Source organism: Benincasa hispida, unplaced genomic scaffold, assembly GCF_009727055.1.
Source record: "Benincasa hispida cultivar B227 unplaced genomic scaffold, ASM972705v1 Contig954, whole genome shotgun sequence".
NCBI lineage: Eukaryota > Viridiplantae > Streptophyta > Magnoliopsida > Cucurbitales > Cucurbitaceae > Benincasa > Benincasa hispida.
In genome coordinates, this window is record NW_024065286.1 from 144943 (window position 1) to 165996 (window position 21054).

The 21054-nt window shown below is 34.4% G+C and overlaps 1 protein-coding gene and 1 long non-coding RNA gene across 11 annotated transcripts; one reads left to right on the forward strand and one right to left on the reverse strand.

Annotated features, from left to right (window-relative positions):
* Positions 1–3564: 3564 nt before the first annotated feature.
* Positions 3565–5426, reverse strand: LOC120070128. Of its 10 annotated transcripts, XR_005479793.1 has the most exons (5): positions 4582–5423; positions 4452–4511; positions 4093–4131; positions 3924–3983; positions 3565–3737 (listed from the first exon to the last, which is right to left on the reverse strand). XR_005479793.1 is itself a non-coding variant. In XM_039021989.1 (3 exons), exons 1-2 carry the CDS (start codon positions 5381–5383, stop codon positions 3974–3976), a joined length of 558 nt encoding a protein of 185 aa, XP_038877917.1. In that variant the 5' UTR covers positions 5384–5417; the 3' UTR covers positions 3565–3737; positions 3924–3973. The 10 variants fall into 10 exon arrangements, 2 of the variants coding, with proteins under 2 accessions (XP_038877917.1, XP_038877918.1); XR_005479792.1 differs by having other exon boundaries at positions 3924–4511; positions 4582–4621; positions 4736–5425; XR_005479790.1 differs by having other exon boundaries at positions 4311–5424.
* A 1402-nt stretch (positions 5427–6828) lies between these two features.
* On the forward strand, positions 6829–7737 carry LOC120070130. The gene is made up of 3 exons (XR_005479797.1): positions 6829–7334; positions 7428–7489; positions 7585–7737. It is a non-coding gene; the product is annotated as an uncharacterized LOC120070130 (long non-coding RNA).
* The last annotated feature ends 13317 nt before the right edge of the window (positions 7738–21054 follow it).

Sequence of the window (21054 nt, forward strand, 5' to 3'; positions counted from 1 at the left end):
ATTAATTAATTAACTATATTCAAAGTGAAATTATATGTTAAATGAAAAAGAGATAGAGAGGGAAAAAAGAAAAACCCCGATTTTGGAAGGAATAGAAAACCCTTATTTGTTGGGAAATGAGGATGCCTAGAAATAACTTATTCTCAAGCAAAGAGGTTGAAAAATTGTGAAACAAACATGAGAATTGGATACCTATGCCAATTCCCATGCAGAAAACCCTCCAACCAAACGACCTCTAAGAGACTAATTGAAACTTTCTAAATAATAAGGGACTATATTCGAAAGTAACAAACTATTAAAGGTTAAAATATATCCTTATTAGTATATACATTTAATATTTTAGCCTCCAAACATATTAACATGTATAAGTATGTATACATTTTTTAATGTATAAAGATGACAATTGGTTCGTGGTATCCACTTGTCTAATCAAGCTCTTTTGGCAAAACACACTTGACATATTTTGTTGGGATAAATACTATATTTTCGGACGAATTATCTCACTCTTGTGTAAATTTAATAAAATACTAATTAACTAGCAACAATAATAATAACACAAGCAATTTTAACGTGGAAAAACCCCTTCAATATGAGGAGTAAAAAACCACGAACTGAAGTCAAAATTTTCACTATAATTAATAATGGGTAACAACGAGTTCTCCCAGTTACAACTAGAGGCATACACAATAAATATCTCAAGATTAACAGTCTTGGCAACAAACGACAACAAATTGAGAAGAATAAAATTAGAAACGTCTCATTTGAAATGACCACCAATTACCTATAATATCTGACTATAGGTAGCTCCAAACGAAATCTCCATCGACCAGATTGAAGACCCTCGTGTCAAGAACACACTATCAAAATTTCAGCTCGATCGAATCACGGATTGGTCCCTAAATGGCTAAAAACACTACTGATCAAAATGCCAAAAACTCTAATTTTCTTATGCCGTTTTAATCTCTCGGTTTGCGTAATCCCATCACAAAACCGACGGCTACAAGGTTATTAAAAAAGAACTTATTTAGCCCTAATGCCCCCTCCCCCCCGAGGAACTTGTCATTCTTGCGGTGAAACGACAAAACTCTAGCTTCTCTCTTGGTAGATTCTTCGTCAAGATATCGAATCCATTATGATCAGTATGTATCTTCTCAAGCTCAAACAATTCATCATTCAAAGCATCTCTCATCCAGTGATACCTTACATCTATATACTTTGTTTTGGAATGAAATGTAGCATTATTACCAAAATGAATAATACTCTGATTATCGCAGTATATCACATATATTTGTTGCTTGAAGCCAAACTCCTGAATAATGCGCTTCATCCAAAACATCTGTTTGCAAGCCTCTGCTGTTGATTTATATACTCTACTTCAGTTGTAGAAAGTGCAACACACTTCTGCAACCTTGACTGCCAAGACATTGCTAAAGGAACTCGTTTTACAGAGAACCTATGAGTGGAAGCGGATCGTCCAAATCTCATTTCGATTGAAAAAAACATTTATAGTAAAACAGTACAAATTATGCATAATAACATAAATTATAGCATGCTTCTGAACAATAAAAAGGATTTAGAGATTATATCTTTGAAGAACTCTTCTTCAAGTAAATCTCTCATACTGTCACGAACACTTCAAACGATCACGAACTCCTCGAACAACAACAAAAATCGAACCAAAAAGGAAAGACACTACCACTTGGTGACCTTGATATTCTCGATGTGAGAATCCAAGAGTGGTAGGCTCTGGCTATTTTGGTTAAGAGGGAGTTTAGAAGTTGGAGGAGGAAGACGATTGAGGAAGAAACTCTCTATTGCATAGGAAAACTCTCAATCGTTTAGATAGCAAAGTCTATCGCATAGACTCTGAGTTAATCGTGTAATCTTCGTGTGTTTGTTGTAGTGATTAGTCAAGGGAAAAAAATCTTATTTTATTTATCCCAACACCCACAAAAACCAATTAACTTCCCACTAAGGTGGTTAGAGAGAAAAAGAGGATAATTATCAAATAATTAATAATATAAATAAATATGATAACTAACTTATCATATTATATTTATAATCTATAGTTTTAATATTGCATCATATACAATATAAACTATAGGTTTTTTTCTCTATTTTATGGTATTTAATATAAATCATATTTATATTGAATTTAACAACTATGAATCTTATTCATAGAAAATATATTTGAATCATATCCAAATATTTGTTCCTCCAATTAAACTATAATGTATTATATACATTATGTCAATTATATCATATATAATTGAATCTATTTAATTATATCATATATAATTAAATTCCCTTTAATAAATTTGAACATTTCAAATTAACCCAAAAACTTATTCTCAATTAAATCCTTTGAGCTACCAAGGGGACCTTATGGACCTGTAGCTTGAAGTTCCAACAGTACGTGAATAAATAACTCTTTAATTACTTTATCCACCATCTGTTAACTGTTAGACACTCCATTAAAGACCGACAGCTGCACTTTTCACATTACAGATATATTTATGTGTCTATTGGATATAACCAATCAACATAACGATGACCCTTCACAAAGCTCATAAGTACAGTTGGGCCAAATTACCATTTTACCCCTGTAGTTACATCTAACTTCTTAAGTACCACTGATTCCTCTAATGAACAATAGATCATAGTTCCACTATGACTAAGAGGCCAAGAGAGGGTGTGACACCACATTGTTCAAGACCTGGAATCATCCCTTAAGGAAGCAATTTATCTACTTACCCCTACTTCGGGGAAGGAGTGAATTCCATCTTGTGTAGCTGAGTTCCCAGCTCCCCAATAAGATGAATCTCCAAAATGGTAGGCTTGTTGAGTCGGCGATCTAGCCACTCTCACCCATACAAATCAAAGGACCACCCTTATAGGCAGGAGTTCACAACTCACTCAAGAGATTAAGGTCGTGTTACCTATGGTCATCTTAGTGAAATGAAAATTTCTATTATGAACGTACATTATATAATAAGACTAAACATTTCGTGGTCCGATCTTAATACAAACTCATTTGTATAGAATATTCCTGCTCACATGTCTACACTACTACAGAAATTAGATAATTACTTGATGCTTTTCCAAATGTCAGTAAAGGGTATACCTGACGCTTATATAAAACGTTGAGTATTTTGACTGTCAAGTATAGTGTGATAACTTGACTTCGAAAAAAACGTCAAGACAAATGTTTTCTTGATACAATTTTTGTATCAAGAAAGATAATACATTTGACATTGGTGGTATGTCAAGTCTATTGATTCTTGACATTGATTACATATCATATATGATAACTCTTGACGTTTTTTATTTGTCAAGTATATGTCTTTTTTTTTTTTTTCAAATTAAATGCCCCAATTGATGTTCTCATTTCCTTCCTTGTATTCCAACAATACAATTACATCAACTAAATAAATATTATACATTTAAGATCTATCAAACTCAATATATTCACTAAAAATTCCATATGTTCAACTATGACCTTTCATATGAACACTCCTCACAAATTATCAACAATATTTCTCTTTCACATGTACATGCACAAAATAAAATCTCAACTAGTGCTTTTGTATACAAAACTCAACTTTCAAACAATACACAAGTAACAAATTGTTTAATAAGTAACCTCTCAACAAAGTACATTATTTATCTATACATTGAGTTTTGAAGTCCAAAGATCGAGAACTAAGGGCCAGGCAAGCCATGTTTAACCAAGTCAACTGCAAAATAGAATAAAGGGCGATAACATTAAATTTCAAAATATAGAAATAAGTGTTAAGATAAAACAATGACAAAAAAAGTCAGCACAAGGAAAAAACGTTACATGATTGGCTTACTTTATGCAATGGAAAAATATCATACTCGAGACTTAAAAAATATCTACGACTTAAAGTTAGAGAACTTACTGGAATTTCATTCATTCTATTCTGACCATATCCAGTATCAGGAGGAACAATTACCTTTCGCTGCAAAACAAAGAAAGATGGGAGAGATTTGAGAAAATATAATAAAGAGGAAGAAGATTATTAAACAAATCAAGCATGCTAAAAATTTAAATAATAAGAATGCAGATACCTGTCGCCCAACTTTTACAACTTTCACAACTTATCTTATCTACAAGCAAATAAAATAGAGAATTTGGAAGCCCGATCTCATTTACAAATTTCATTAAAAAATACAACAAAGCAATCCAATCTTATCTACAAAATTTCATTCAAAAACTACAGAAATATGAAACCCATTATTCAAATTTTCATTCACCCAAAATAACCGTTTAACTCCAAATAGATTACCCAAAGTGTGGTTGATTTGAATGCCACTTCAAAACTACAACAAAGTAATCCAACCGACAAAAAGTTCAATAATAGTGGTTACAAAACACAAATTCCAGCAACTAGGTAACACATTCCAAAAGAGTTTCAAGGCCTTGATACCTATCAAAACGTCAAAAACATCGTTAACTTTGCTGGATAATGGCTCGAATCCCTTGAAATCTTTAAATTGAAAATAACTCAATTATTTGACCAATACTTCAATGGATAACAAAGAACTATTAATACTAACCTCTAAACTTACTAAAACCTTGTCAAGATCGGTCTCAAATCTATTGGACAACAAAATCAATCTCATCATCAACAATTCAAACAATGAAATCATTACATAAGATGCTACATTATAACCAAATCACAAATTCATTCCAATACATCCAAAACATTACTCATAGTGTTTGCTCAAATCGACGCTTCACCGAGCCTTGACCATCTTGCCTAAAAGAAAAAACAAACAAGAACACTCATAAAACTATAAAAAGCTCTTACTTGACAGGGGCAATGCGGCTGTACGACGAATCCGGTGGAAGACTAACTGGATATGGTGAAGGACTGACCAAACCTGGTGCAAGGACTAACCAGATTTGGGTGGAGGCTAGGCTGGGCGATTGGCGCGGATCCGGTGGAGAACTGACCGGTGGGCATTGTACGGTGGCTGACTGGTGGCATCTGATTGGATCCGGTGTCATATGGTGCGGATCCGAAAACCCATACAAGACACCAAAAAACTTACCCAAAACGCCGATTTTGGAAAGTAATGATGCTGATGGCAGGTCTGAGATTGGGCGGAGGTAAGACATAACCACACGAGAGTCTGAACGAGAAAGATCAGATAGAGATGGAGAGACGCGATAGCGATGGGTGCAACGGAAGCCAAACCGACGGTACTTGCAGTTGGTCATTCGTTGGAGATGCGGCACAGCGACGGTGGACACTGAATGATGGCCGGAGGAATTGTAAGTGGTGGCTGAAATCGAAGGTAATGGCTGGGTTATGGGAAGGAGACGAAATGTAGAGGAGGGAGAGAGAGTTATCATGAGGGGGGTTGCGGCGTGAGAGGGAGAAGAAGGGGGATTTAATAATTTGATAATTATTTTTTACTTATTTAAAATAATAAGTTAATTATTTTTATATATTTTTTTTTTGATAATTTTGGTAGGATGGAAACCAAATTTGGGAGGAAATGAAAATAGGGGAGGGAGGGAAACAAAAAATAAAGATAAAAAAAGAAATTATTTTTATATTTTACTTGACATGAAAAATATGTCAAGTAAGGGCTTCTTATACTTGACACGAAAAACATGTTAAGTAATGGTTCGAGTGAAAATATCCGAAACATTCCGTCAATCTCCTCTTTTTTTTTTTTAACCATTTTACTTGACATTTTCTTATGTAAAAGGTCATTACTTGACGTTTTTTCCAAAGAAACGTCAAGTAATTAAAAACTACAAGTGTCAAGTAATGTAGATTTTGTAGTAGTACTAATATATGAATGATCAGGATCAGATCATTTGTGAGCACTTTTGTAACACCTACAAAGCGGGCCATACTCGTAGTGTTACCAGGATAAGGTACCCAGCTTATCCATATACTACAGATCATTTAGGTTATCACTTAAACATGATCCACCTGTATATCTCCACATATATGTTTAAGTTACAATGATAACCGTTGATGTTAGTTTATTTGTTTGTGGTTAATGCAACTAAAAATCTCATATATTTCATAGACAGAGTGGATAAAATATCAAATATTATTAATCACAGATATGTTTCTTCATACAAGGTTTACAAACCATAGAACCCTATGAGATTTAGGGCATCAACCCCAACAACTGCACCACTTACAATATCATCAAGTAACTAGAAGTAGACTTTCTATTGTCTAGATCTCTTGCCATATCTGAATCAGTGTACGCAACAAGTACTAGCTTTCCACCTCCAAATGTGAGCTTCAAATTGGAAAGTACCTCTAAAATATCTCATGATACACTTGACTGCCTCCCAATGCTATTTTCCTGAATTTGACATAAAACGGCTAATAACACCAAACACGTGAGCAATATCAGATCTAGTACATACCATGAAATACATCAAGCTCCCAACCACTGAAGCATAATGTAACACCTGGAGTGTTTAACTTTCGAGGACGAAAATTCTTTGAGGAGGGAAGAATGTAACATCCCGCACATTTTTTTATATAATAATACAATTTCAGTAACGTTATCCTTGGTAATTCAATAATTGCTTATTTGGAGGTTTTTTTAAGAATTTTGGACTTTAAGTGTAATTGCGGGAATTTAATTATTGATGTTGGAAAATTATTTATTAGGAATTGATGGCAGGAATTAATTCCATTTGGAAAGGAGGGATTTTAAAGAAATAATGTGGATTAAGAAAAGAATAAAATAAAATCTATATATTTATTTTTATTCAATTCTTTTCTTTTCTTTCTTTTCTTTTTCTTTTTCTTTTCTTCCTTTCCCTTCCTTCTCCTTTCACGTGCAGCAGCCCTAAGTCCTCTTCCCCGATTCGAGCCGTCGCCCAGCCACCACTCTCCGTCACTCGTCCTCCGCGAGCCAGCCACCTCGCCTCTTTAGCCAACCCAACCCACGCTCGTCACGCCTCGCCGCAGAAGCTCGGCCCCCGGCCATTTTGCCCAACCGAAACCCCACTCAGTCGTCCTTTCCCTTCAGCAAGCGCGCCACCCTTGCCAAGACCCAATCTGCGCTCATTCGTCGTTTTTGACTTTAGCTTTTGGCCGCCCTCCACACTCGCCTAGCTGCCGATCGAAACGCAGCTGCTGCTACAACCGTCGACTCCATCCCTGTCTCTGTTTCAACACTACTGTAGCCAAGGTACCGCCTGCGTCTGCACTATTTACATCGGTCCGACCAGCTTCATCCGTCCAATTCTGCCGTTTTTTTCTTTCGGTCACGACCGTCGCCGCCGCTGTCATTGGGTCTCATTGGATTCTTGAATAATTTGGGTAAGAGTTGAGTTTTGGCTTTTTCTTTGAGGGGTTTGATTATCCCATTTTGATTTCAGGTTAAAATTGTTAATCTCTTATTTTGGACTATAGATTCAAGGATTTGGAGATTTTGAGACATTGCTTTGAAGTTTGAGACTATTTCGATAGATTTGGTAAGTTTTTGGGTAAGTATTTCGGTTGGTTGTCTTTTGGGTAAGAGTACTGGTGAAAAATTAAGTTATTAATTTTGGATTCAAATTATGTTCAGGTTGGATTTGTGACTTACAGTTGTTGGGTTGTATTGGTTGTATTGATTTTGTAGCATGGGGTGCGTTCGGACCAACACATTTTGGTCCTGATTTAAGATTCATCTAGGCTAGGAGGAAGATTATTTTGCTCGTCGCTTAGACATAATTTTGGGTAAGTAATCTTACCACTGGAACTGCCCACGGGCCAGGCTTTAGTTGTATGCTAGCATGATGAGTGTATGTTATGGTAAATTATTAGCATGTTGATTGATAGTATGACCTGAATCAAAGTATTGTTCTGGCACGAGTTCTGAATTGTTTAAATACACACCTAAGCACTTGATCGTTTAGTATGTGATGGTATGTGTTTTCAATAGTCGACGTATGACCTGCTGGTGTTGAGGCATACTTGTATGTTGTAGAATTATGATGTAAGGTTTACATGAATGTTGTATATTATGTTGTTGAGGATTATGTGTATGTGATGGAGCCATGGTACCAAGGATTTCATGTATGTTTTAGAATTGTATGGTGTTGATTCTTTGAACGTTGAGACTGTGTGAATATCCTCATTGATTTAGTTAGATGCTCACCAGTTTCGCGTTTCCTTCGGGATTCACCAGTTTCGCGTTTCCTTCGGGATTCACCAGTTTTGTGTTTCCTCCGGGATTCACCAGTTTTGTGGGCATACTTAACTACAATAGGATAGGACTCAGTCTCTTGTCTGTTTCATGTATTTATGTGCCATATATGGGTATCTAGAGGACATAGATGTCTAGCCTTACCCCAGTGGTGGGGCTACTTATTGATTATTTCATACTCATTCTTTCTTATGTTGATGTTTCAGGAAAAAGTAACGATGTACCCGCGATGGCATATCGAAATTCGTGATCGTGTCACTGGGACTAGACCTTTCGCTTCCGCATTTTGAAATCTATTATTTGTTTTTACTATTTAAAATTTATTACTAAGGATTATTTCTTTTTAATGCCTTAGATTAGCCTTTAAGAATTTTGGGTACCCTATAAACTGTTTTAACAATTGTATTTAATAAACCTCTTTTGAACTTCTCTTATTTAATTAGCATTTATTTCAAATAACTGAGCATCGTTTTTAAAATTTTGTACATGAATTTATTTTAGTAACGACCTTACCTAAGTCCTAAGGGGTCGGGTCGTTACACATAAGGGATCTTGCTCATATCTTCCTTCTCTTTATCTGTAGAAGGACTTTGTTTTCTATTCAATTTGAAGTGACTGAATAAAGGAGAACCGACCGATTTCGTTTTATTCATGTTGAAATGCTCAAGCACCTTCTCCAAGTATTGCTCCTGTGACATATATAATTTCTTGGAAGCTATGTCTCGAATTATTCGAATTCTAAGATTTTTCTTTATCGGCCTCAAATCTTTCATGGCAAAGGATTTGCTCAATTGTTTCTTCAACCTGTCAATTATTGAAACATTCCTACCAACGATCAAAATGTCATCAACATAAAACAATAATACGATAAAATCATTATAAGAAAATTTTTGGACAAAAATACAATGATCAAAAGTAGTCTTTTGTAGCCTTGCTCCCCCATAACTGACTCAAACTTCTTATACCACTGCCTCGGTGCCTGTTTCAACCCATAAAGGCTTTTCTTCAATTTACATACCAGATTCTCTTGCCTTTTTGCTCAAAACCCTCTGGTTGTTCCATGTAGATTTCTTTATCTAAGTCACCATGAAGAAATGCAGTCTTAACATCCATCTGCTTAACCTCTAAGTCAAGACTAGCTGCCAAACTCATTACTACACGTATAGAAGACATCTTGAGAATTGGAGCAAAAATTTCATCAAAGTCGACACTTTTCTTCTAGATGAACCTTTTGACAACCAATTTGACTTTGTAATGCGGATTGAGGTATGTTCTTCCTGTTTCACTCTATAAACCCACTTATTTTTCAGTGCGACTTTTTCTTTAGGCAATTTCATAAGCTCAAGAGTGTAGTTTTCATGTAAAGACTTCATCTAATCTTTCATCGCATCAATCTACTTTCTTTTGTGCTCATCTTCTATGGCCTCTTCATAACTCTCAAGCTCTCCCCCAGCAGTCAATAATAAATATTCAATAGCTGAATATCTTGTTGATGGACGTCAATCTCTGACAGATCTCCTGAGTGAAACATCTGTAGGAACTTCTGTTTTTGACAACTGTTCTTGAATGCTGTTATCTGCCTCAATCTATTCAAAACCCTCATCTGTATCACCAAACTGATCATTCTAAACCTCATTTTCTATCTGTACTGAAGATGGTGTCAAAGAACTGAACTCAAATCAATCAGATCATCAGTGTGCTCAAACTCTGTTTTATCTTCTCAATGTCTAGTATCGTTTAGTCTTCAACAAACGTAACATCTCGACTTTTTATGAGCTTCCTCTGTCCTGGATAATATAATCTATAACCGAACTCATCTTGTCCATAGCCAAGAAATACACATGGTCTAGTCTTTGATCAAGCTTTGATCTCTCATCTTTAGGAATATGAACAAAAGCTTTACGCCAAAGACACGTAGGTGATCATAAGATATATCTTTATTTGACTATATTCTGTCCAAAACTTTTGATCCCAAAGAAACACATGGTGTGAGATTCAAAACATGTACAACTTTATTCAATGCTTCACCCTAGAACGATTGCGATAACTATGACTCTGATAGCAAATATCTCATTCTCTCAACTAATGTTCTGTTCATTCTCTCAACTACCCCATTTAGCTGAGGAGTCTTAGCAGGTGTCTTTTGATGTGAAAACCATGATTTTTGCAATACTCATCAAAAGATCCACAATACTCACCTCCATTATCAGTCCTAATACATTTCAAAATTTTTAGCAGTTTCTCTCTCAACAAGGGCATGAAATTGTTTAAACTGTAACACCTGATCTTTAGTCTTCAAGGTATAGACCCACATTTTCCTTGAATGATTCATAATAAACATCACAAAAATATGAACACCTCAAAGTGTTTTTATTTTTCATAGACCACACACATTAGAATTGTAACCAGGTCTATACACTTTGTTTCTTTCAATGCTGAGATGACTTAAAAGTAACTCTAGCTTACTTTCCTGCCAAAACAATGAGGACACCTTTTTAGGGATGCACTCTTTATATCAGGAAGATGATTTTTCTTGGCTAAAATCTTCAAACCCTTTTCACTCATGTGACTGAGTCTTTTATGCCAAGCTCAATACTCATTTCATCATTCACTGTATTTATACCACAATTAGTGATCTTAGCCTCCATATAATACAATGAGGAATATTTATCTTCTTTAGCTACCACCATAGAGCCTTTAGTGAGCTTCCACTTTCCATCATAGAAGGTATTGCAGTAACCTTCATCATCAAGCTTACCTGTAGAAATCAAGTTCAAGCGAATATCAAGAATGTGCTTCACATTCTTCAAAATCAGCTCAGAACCATTCTTATTCTCTAAGTGTACATCTTCGATGACACCTTCTTTTGCTGATCCATCATTACCCATCTTAACACTGCCGAAATCACCAGGTGTATAGGATGCAAGGAAATCCCTCTTTGATGTAGCATGAACTGAGGCACTACTGTCAACTACCCAACTGCATTGTTGTATAGCAAGATTTATAACATCACCGTCGAATAAGATGTAAAAATATTCAGTGGCTACAGTAATTGTGTCTGCATCACTGTCATCGTCATTCTTCTTTTCCTTCCCTTTATCATGTTTATTATCTCTTTTAAATTTCTGATAATGCTTCTTTATATGCTCTTTCACATGACAATAATGACACTCAACATTTGCAAACCGCCGCTCTTACTTTTGCTTCTGTCTTTCTCCGTCGGACCTTTACTCTTACTCCCCATTCTTTCATTAATAAGAACATCTGATTGTGAAGAAGTGCCTTGTGAATTTCTTCTCATCTCCTTGTTCAATATGTTACTTTTTACTAAGTCCATATTTAATACACCATTTGGGACTAAGTTTGATAACGAAGTTCTAAATGTTTCCCATGAGTCTGGCAATGTACCAAGGACTCATAATCCATGTATCTCATCCTCAAACTTGATATTCATCCTAGATAACTGATTAATGATACCTTGGAATGTATTCAAGTGATCTAATATGGGTGTTCCATCTTGATACTTCAACATTATCATTTGTTTGATCGAAAATATTTTATTGTTACCAGTTTTAGGGGCACATAGTGACTCAAGCTTGTTCCATATAGTTCGTGCATGAGTTTCTTCACCAATATGGTTTAGAAAATGATCTTTTACCCATAGTCTCATAATCCCACACACTTTTCTATGACATAATTCTCATTATCAGTTTTATCATCAGGCATCTCTTTAGAAAAAACTGGAAGGTGCAAATCATTCACATATAAAATATCTTCTATCTATCTTTTCCAAACTTGATAATTTGACCCATTAAGGGTAACCATCTTAGCCGAACTAGTATCTATATTCAATACAAGGCAAACCCAATTCACTCAACCTGTCTCTAATACCACTTTGTTGGGATATCCCACTCTTGTATGAATCTAATATAATACTAATTAACTAGCAACAACAATAATAACACAAGCAATTTTAACGTGATTAAGATGCATTAGTGATATGTTAAGGGATGTCATGCGTTTTTCCTTGAGATGAATGCATTTTTATCACAAAGAATCCTAATTGTTCTAATCTTTACGAGACAATAACTTGTATTTCCACAAGTTATCATATAACTTTGAAGAACTCTCTTCAACTTCAAATTTAGCTTGAATTTCTACAGGAACTCTTTGTAGACCACCACTTGATCTTTTCTATTATTCTTTGGACCTTAGATTGAATTATGAGATTCAAAATGAGCTTGAATTTAAGGAATTTTGGAGAGAGAAAGACTACATTTTCTAGTTGAGTTGAAGAACTGTTCTTCCTCAAAAGCCAGCAACAAAATCAACTTGCATGACCACAATTCTCAATCTTTGAATTAAGTATTTGTTCTCCTTCAACATTTCATTGATCTTCACAAGAGAATGACACCTCAATTGAAGAAGATAGTGGAATTTCATGGTGTTTAATGTGGGATAAATCCACTAAGTAGAATTTCTCATATTTTCAATTGAATTTAAAATTCAATTTATAAATTTTGAAATCTTAATTTCAATTTTGAATTATATATATATTTAGTAATTAATATAATATATAATTTCATTAGTTTTATTAATTTTTAGTAAAATTATTTTTTAACAATAAATTAAACTATTTAATTAATCAAAATTAATTTAATATCAAATATTAAATTAATTAAACGCCAATTCCAAAAACATAAATCTTTATTTATGTATTTAATATTCAAATCGAATTTAAATATTATCCAATTCTCCAATTTCGTTTAATACGATAACTAAACATGTAATTATATCATATATAATTACTAATTCCCTTAATTAGAATTTGAACGCTTCAAATTTACTCATCACGTTATTCTAAGGTTTAATCTATTTGTGAGCTAGTAGGAGACCTAATGAACCTACAGATCATGGGCTCCAACGATCCGAGATTAACCGACTAAATTTTTTAACCCGAATTAACCAACATTCATTAACTACCGGGTCACTTCACTAAAGCCCAGTAGTTGCATTCCCCTCACTGTAGATATATTTTTATACACTTGATTTAACCATAATCAGTAAGTCGATCTTTCATAGGTTGTTTATAATAACGACTGGGTCAAATATTGTTTTACCCCCGAAATTACATCTTGCTTCTTAAGTCATACTGATCCTCTAATGAACAATTGGTTTGTGATCCAATCATTAAACTGAGTCTCTCTCGGGCCAATGAGATGGTGGAGCCCTTTGTTTAGGACCTGAAATTAGTACTTAAGAGAAATAACTCTCTATTAATCTTAAATGCGGGTAGGAGTGAATTCCATTTTGTACCCTACATCCCCAACTATCTACTCGGACTTACCCTTGAAATGGGAGGCTTATTGCGCCGACACTGTTGAGTCAACCCTCACCCATGCAAATCTAAGGATAATCTTGAATAAACAGAAGTTTATAGTTAGCTCAGAATTAAGGTCGAGTTACCTAGGTCATCTATTTGGAATAGTCAGTCTTAAATAGTAAACAACGTTATAAATTAAGAGTGACTTATTTCTTGGTTTGGTCTTATATAAACTCATTGCATAGGACGTCCCCACTGGCATGTCTCCACATGAACGATTCAGGATTACAACGTATGTACTGAATACAGAGTAGTTCGCATCCAATAGTGTTATCAGAATAAGGTACCCAACCTTATTCGTATACTAAAAACCGTTTTGGCTATTTACTCGAACTTGATCTATCCTTATGTCACCATATAAAGTCCAAATATTCATGTAATAGCCATGGATCTTAATTTATTGGATTTAGGCTTTTACAAGTGCAATTTACATATTCAATAACTTATTTATTGAATAAACTTCAATAACATCTTTATTTCAAGAATATTTAAAAATTGCGAGTTTTAGGACATACAACCTAATACTTTGGCCCTAAGACCAAATTCCATAAAAGATCTTTTGGATATTTTACCCTCAAGACAAGACTCACATGGTGGTAGAGAGGTGTCTTCTAACTGTTGGGGTTGATGTCCTAAAGTCTCGTGTCCTGTAGTTTGTAAACACATTTTGTACGAATGCTTGTGATGTATAATATATGATATTTACCACTTTTTGACTTTGCACATTGGATGTTTTATTTGCTTTACCACAAACTAATAAACTAAAATCCCTGGTTGTCTTTATGTAATTTAAGCATGTATGTGGTGACATACAAGTGGATCATGTCTTAAGTGATAACCAAAATGGTCTGTAGTATATGAATATAAGAGGGAAACCTTATCTTGGTAACGCTACGGATGCGACTCGCTTTGTGGAATAGGTACAAATGTTGTGACTTGTCACAGATTGTTTGATCCTGATCATTCGTGTAGAGGACATGCGAGCGGTGTGTCCTATACAAAGAGTTTGTATAAGACCTGACCACGAAATGTTAACTTCTCTTCATATAACCCCGTCCATGATAGAGACTTCACTTCACTAGGATGACCATAAGTAACATGACCTCAATCCTGAGTGAGTTGGAACTTCTTCCATTGAGGGCGATCCTTTGATTTTCTTGGGTGCGAGTGGCCAGAGCGCCGACTCAAACCTATCACTTTAGGGATTTGTTTGATTTGAGAGCTGGGAACTTAGCTACACAAGATGGAGTTTACTCTTTCCCCGAAACAGAGGTAAGTAGATAGATTGCTTCCTTAAGAGTTGATCCCGGGACTTGAACAATGTGGCGCCACCACACCTTCTCATGGCCCGAGAGGTGTTCACACATAGTAGAACTATGTTGTATTGTTCATTAGAGGGATTAGTGGTACTTAAGGAGTAAGATGTAACTACAGGGGAAAAATGGTAAATTGCTCAGCTGTACTTACGAGCATCTGTGAAGGGTCATCATACTGATGATTGGTTATATCTGATGGACATAGAAATATATCTGTGGTAAGAAGAGTTTAGTTGTCAGTCTTTAGTAGAATTCCATATAGTTAACGGATGGTGGATATCGTGGCTAAAGAGTTTAGTCAGTTATTCATGTACCGTTGGAGCTTCGAGCCATAGGTCCATAAGGTCCCCTTGGTAGCTTGGATACAAGTTGAGAATCAGTTTTTGGGTCAGTTTGAAATGTTCAAATTGACAAGAGGGAGTTCGATTATATATGATATAATTGACTTTATCTATGAGATATATTAATTTGGAGGAAATTAGATATAAATATGATTTATATCTAGTAGAGAAAAAAATACTATGGTTAATATGTGTTATTAAACAATAGGTTATGAATATAATGTGATTATATTTATTGTTTATTAAATGAAAAATTATGGGATATTTGGCCCGTGTCTCTTATGTTTTCGTAACGGATGAGTAAGATGAAGAATTGTTTTTGAGACGCTTAAATAGCTCACGGTGTGTTAAGTATTTGATGATATAGTGTTTGAGAGTGTCATCGCTTAGTAAATTAGAGCCTATATGATAGCGCCACTTACTAAGCGATCGCTTACACCCGCGCACTACTTACTAAACGATCGCTTATCTTTTACTAAACAATCGTTTAACGCCCGAGTTTTATTAAACGATCGTATAGATGATCACTTAGCTTTTCCTTTAGCACCCACGCTTTACTAAACGATCATATAGACAATCGCTTACCTTTTCCTACACGATCATATACTTTATCTAAATGATCAAGCATTTTGTCTATACGATAGATGAGTCTTTCTTCCACTTGCTTGATTGTTGTATACGATCTCTTTTCCTCCTCCCCTCTATCAAATTCGAACAAAGTCCACCCTTTGGATTCTCACTCTGAGTACTAAGGGCTCCGAGTGGTGATGTCGTCCCCATTTCCTTCTGTTCGTATGGAGTCTGTTTATGGTAGACGATTGGGTGTTGCTGAATGATAGCTTTTCGTTCCAACGAAAGCGAGATTTGTTGTGAAGAAAGTATTCAACTGGTATGCACTCTCGGTCTCTCATTTATTTATCCATTAAGCATACTAGTAATTTAGCGTTGTTAATGTATATCTGTACGTGTGAATGTATGTGTGAATATTTTGTCACAATGAATTGGAAAGATCCGCTTCCGCTCATAGGTACTCTTGTATAAAAGTTCCTTCATTAACTTATTTAGGAGTCCACTCTTAACCAATCTTCCAATCCTATTGAAATTAATGTAGCCAAGTCTTAAGTGTTAGACATTAGGAGAAACTTTTCATCTCTTATTTTGAGTTTCAGCTGTTTTAAACATCTCTATATTCAAAACAGTTTTTGCCTCAGATGGATTTAACATATATAAGTTATTTTCCAGTTTTGTATAACATATTTTAATACCTTTTGAGATAATGAACACTTCATTAACTTCAAAAGAAACTTTATATTTTTGTTCTAGCAAACATGAGATAGATATTAAATTCCTTTCCATAGTAGGAACATAATAGGCATTTTTAAGTAAAATGAATCTATCTTTCAATAAATAACTTCATATCTCCCACTTCTTTAGTTGAGACAACCTCTCTGGTCCTTACCTTAAAGGTTGTTTCGCCTTTTATAAGTTGTCTCTAGGAACTAGTTTCTTGGGCGAAAGCGCAAATATGATTAGCAGCACCTGAATCCAATATCCAGGTTAACTTATCATTTTCTACAAAATATGTTTTAGTAACCAGTAAATCATATTTAGTTTGGTTTATTAATGAGCTAGGAGTTAGAGGATATTCCTTTGTTAAAACGAATTTTAAATCATCATCTGCTAATATTGCGTTTGTGCTTGAAAAATTATTAAACTTATCGGAAGCGAGTGTTTTAGAAGATTTCGACATGCTGAAAAATAAACAAATTCTAATTAGTAAAATTGCTTTATTATCCAATCAGGTTTAGCAAAATTAATAATGTACCCATCATTATTTTTATTGTAACGATACTTTAGAGATTTAGAGCAATATCTACTGGGGGGCAGTCTGCTGCTCCTCTTTGATTTGAGACATTTTCGGCTAGTCACTATTAACAGAGTAACTCACACTCTAATAGTTCTTTTAGCTATCATTTCTTTGGTCTAGAATATATAACACTTAGTAATTCTTGTAAGTGTGACCCCATCATTTTCAGATCTAGTGGTCGGCTAAAAAATACTACTGACTTGGAGAGTCAAAGTTGGGAATTGACTTAAGAGACCCTATCCATTTCTGGAGTTCGAGTTGTTCTGAATCTCATGTTACAACCCTCCGAGAGGATAACTACTGAAAAACGACTAGCTTATGTTTCCTAAAAACAACAAGCAGATGCAACATTAAAAATCTCATGGTCTAAACTAATGGAAGAGATCGCAGGACACATTGACACACATCCTTCACCAACTTACTATGAACTACTTCCCCTATTCACCTTGCTATTGACCCATGCAAATACTTTTCGAATGGAGGTCACTCCTAGGGTGACACGAAGTCGAGCATGAATCTCACGTTGTGAACTCTTAGGGACGTGAGAGCTAAGAACAACATACCGTATATGTTATTAAACTCCCACTAAAGTGTTCTAAACGGTTGGGTATAAATTTACTTAGGTATATTCCAGCTAATAAAACATACCCTAAGTCTAGGTGATTTTTTAAGTATAACATTTATACTGGAATTAACCCTACGATGTCTAAGTAATAAGCCAATTTTATTATCTCACATAGCTCACGCATGTTCGTAAAATCGAGTTAAGCTAACTCATACACCGACTCGATCCTCAGGTAGTAGGTGTTCCATAAACCGTCAACTTAAATACCTCCAACCTTATACAGTACCTCACCAGGTGAGTTATTCTTATAACTACTAGTTTTACAAGATATTGACCTATTTTAACTATTAAAACAAGATTGTTTGGATTCTGTTAACCCTGAGTGAGCATGCTTTTATCTTTGCTAGAGATTTTAAAGTCCATCTTCTTTTATAACACTTATAACATAGACAATAAACCTATAACATGTATCTGACATGCTTTATATAAAAATTATATAAACATCCATTTCATGCATTAATATAACAACTTATATAAAAAACCATGGAATCCTACATATGCATAATATACATTATAACACTTATAATATAATTGCAATCCAAGCTACATGCTTATCCAATGGTAGGATTGTAAATCTACATGGAATACAATATGCATACAATAGATAAAATTATTTCATCCATACATTCACAATGCATAATTAAATAAACATACTAAAATGGATCGGTTTTGACATCCTAAATTAGAAAATAGCTAAAATATTACAATAACAATAAACAGCCTCGAATCGCCTCCGAACACTTCGAACCAACTCGAATCGTTTAAAATTATTGTTGGCTTTTTGGCCTTTAATCTCAAATTAATTAATTTTAGTTAATTAATTAATCAATATTTTGATGATAACAAAATCAATTTTTAATTACTAAAAATCTTAGTGTTTTAATATGTCCATAGCGTAGAGCTCGGAACAACGATTCGAACACCTCTTGAATCACTCAAATCGGAGCTAAAATAAAGACGATATGACCGAAACAAGTCTAAAGAGAAAATACCGTGGTAAGATGACGTGGCATAACCAAACTATTTGCATGTAGAATGTGACAACATATGGGTTGAATGGTGGATCATTAAGAGATTAACATATGATGGACTTTTGATTTTTGGATTGATTTAAAATAAAAAATTGAAATTTAAAAGAAATTTAAAAGGAAAATAAATTTAATATTATTTTATGTTTGTGTCTAACGGTTAGTTTTTTACACATGGTATGTTTTTTATTTTTGGATTGATTTTAAAGAGAATGAATTTAAAAAGAAAATGAATTAAAAGGAAAATGAATTTAATATTATTTTATGTTTGTGTCTAACGGCTAGTTTTTGACACATGGTATGTTTTTTTATTTTTTGGATTAATTTTAAAAAGAAAATAAATTTCAAAAGAAAAGGAATTTAATATTATATTTTGTTTGTATCTAACGACTAGTTTAGTTTAAAATCTCCACCAATGATTTTTCTTTTCCAAAATCCAATGGTCCAAATTAATCGTGGTTTCTAAAAATTTTTCCATCTCTATATAAACCATCTTCCTCTCCAAATTTTAAACCAACAAATTTTTACATTTCACAATCTTCAAAAAACTCAAAAGTTCCATTGTTGCTCTCTCTAAGTTCCCAATTTTTTTTCATCTTATTATTGAGAGAGTGTTATTGTATTGTGAGGATAAACTTGTTGAGTGCTTAAACTTGTAAATCCACTCTAGTGAGAGTTGTATTGTGTTCTTAAAAAATTTCAACATTTGTAATGGTTTGATCCTAAACCATGGAAAGGATTGGGTTTGCTCTTGAACCCGTAAAAGGAGCGGTGGTGTAACGGTTGGGCTCTAATCCGTGGAAAGAGTCGAAAATATTTTATTCAAATTCCTAAGAGGCGCTTGGGGAGTGGAGTAGGTCGAGTTTGACCGAACCACTATAAAAATTACGGTATCTTCTTCTCTAACTCTTTCCTTTTTATTTTTGTAATTAATTTAAGCAATTTATTGTATGTTTTAGTTTGTTCTTATTTATTTGCTAAAATTTGATAGAATTAAATTATCACATTTTTGTCATCTTATATATTGCATAAATTGATTTTTTCTTATTATTTATAAAAAGTATATTAATTAGTTTAATTGGGTTAATTTAAAAAAAAAAGTTTAATTAAACCCTATTCACTCCCTCTAGGGTTTCCATATCGATCCAATAGGTCACTCCACTAAAGCTTAATAGTTGCACTCCCCTCATTGTAGATATATTTCTGTCCACTCAATATAACCATAATCAATAAGTCAACCCTTCACAGGTTGTTCGTAATAATGGTTGGGTCAAAAGCTATTTTACCCTCGAGATTACATCTTGTTTCTTAAGTCCCACTGATCCTCTAATGAACAATTGATTTGTGATCCAATCACTAAACCGAGTTCCTCTCAGGCTAATGAGAGGATGGAACCCCTTGTTCAAGACCCGGAGTCAGCACTTAAGGGAACAACCTCTCTATTATTCCTAAAAGCGGGTAGGAGCGAATTCCATCTTGCACCTTATGTCCCTAGCTATCTATTCGGTTTTACCCCTGAAATGGGAGGCTTATTGAGTTGGCGCTATTGAGCCAACCCTCACCCATGCAAATCTAAGGATAATCCTGGATAAACATGAGTTCATAGTTAGCTCAGGATTAAGATTAAGTTACCTAGGTCATCGCTTTGAAATAGTCAGTCTTAAATAATAAACAACGTTATAAAGTAAGAGTGACTTATTTCTTGGTCCGGTTTTATACAAACTTTTTGCACATGATGGTTGTACGTGCTAAAAATCCAGTACATTCTCCCCACTTGCATGTCTCCATATGAACGATTCAAGATGACATCGTTTGTACTAAATACAAAGTGGGCTGCATCCGATAGTGTCCCAGGATAAGATATCCAACCTTATTCGTATACTATAGACCGTTTAGACTATGTACTTAGACTTGATCTACTTTTATGTCACTACATATAGTCCAAATATTCATGTAATAGCCATGAATATTAGTTTATTGGATTTAGATTCTTTCTAAGACGAATGAGCAAGTAATACATTCAATAACAACTTTATTGAATAAGTCTCAATAACCTCGTTATTGATAAGAGAATAAGTTTATTGGTTACAAACCACAAGTTTTAAGATATAAAACCCAACAGAATTGACCCTCCAACGCTCTCTAGTCAACTCTGGCACCAAGGACCCTTTGTATTATGCTTAGAACCTTCTCTAGTCCTCAAAACTCCAAAACTCCATATGATAACTGACTGAAAGTCCTAGCTTAAATAAAAAAAAAAAAATTCCAAAATTGGACTGGCGCCACGAC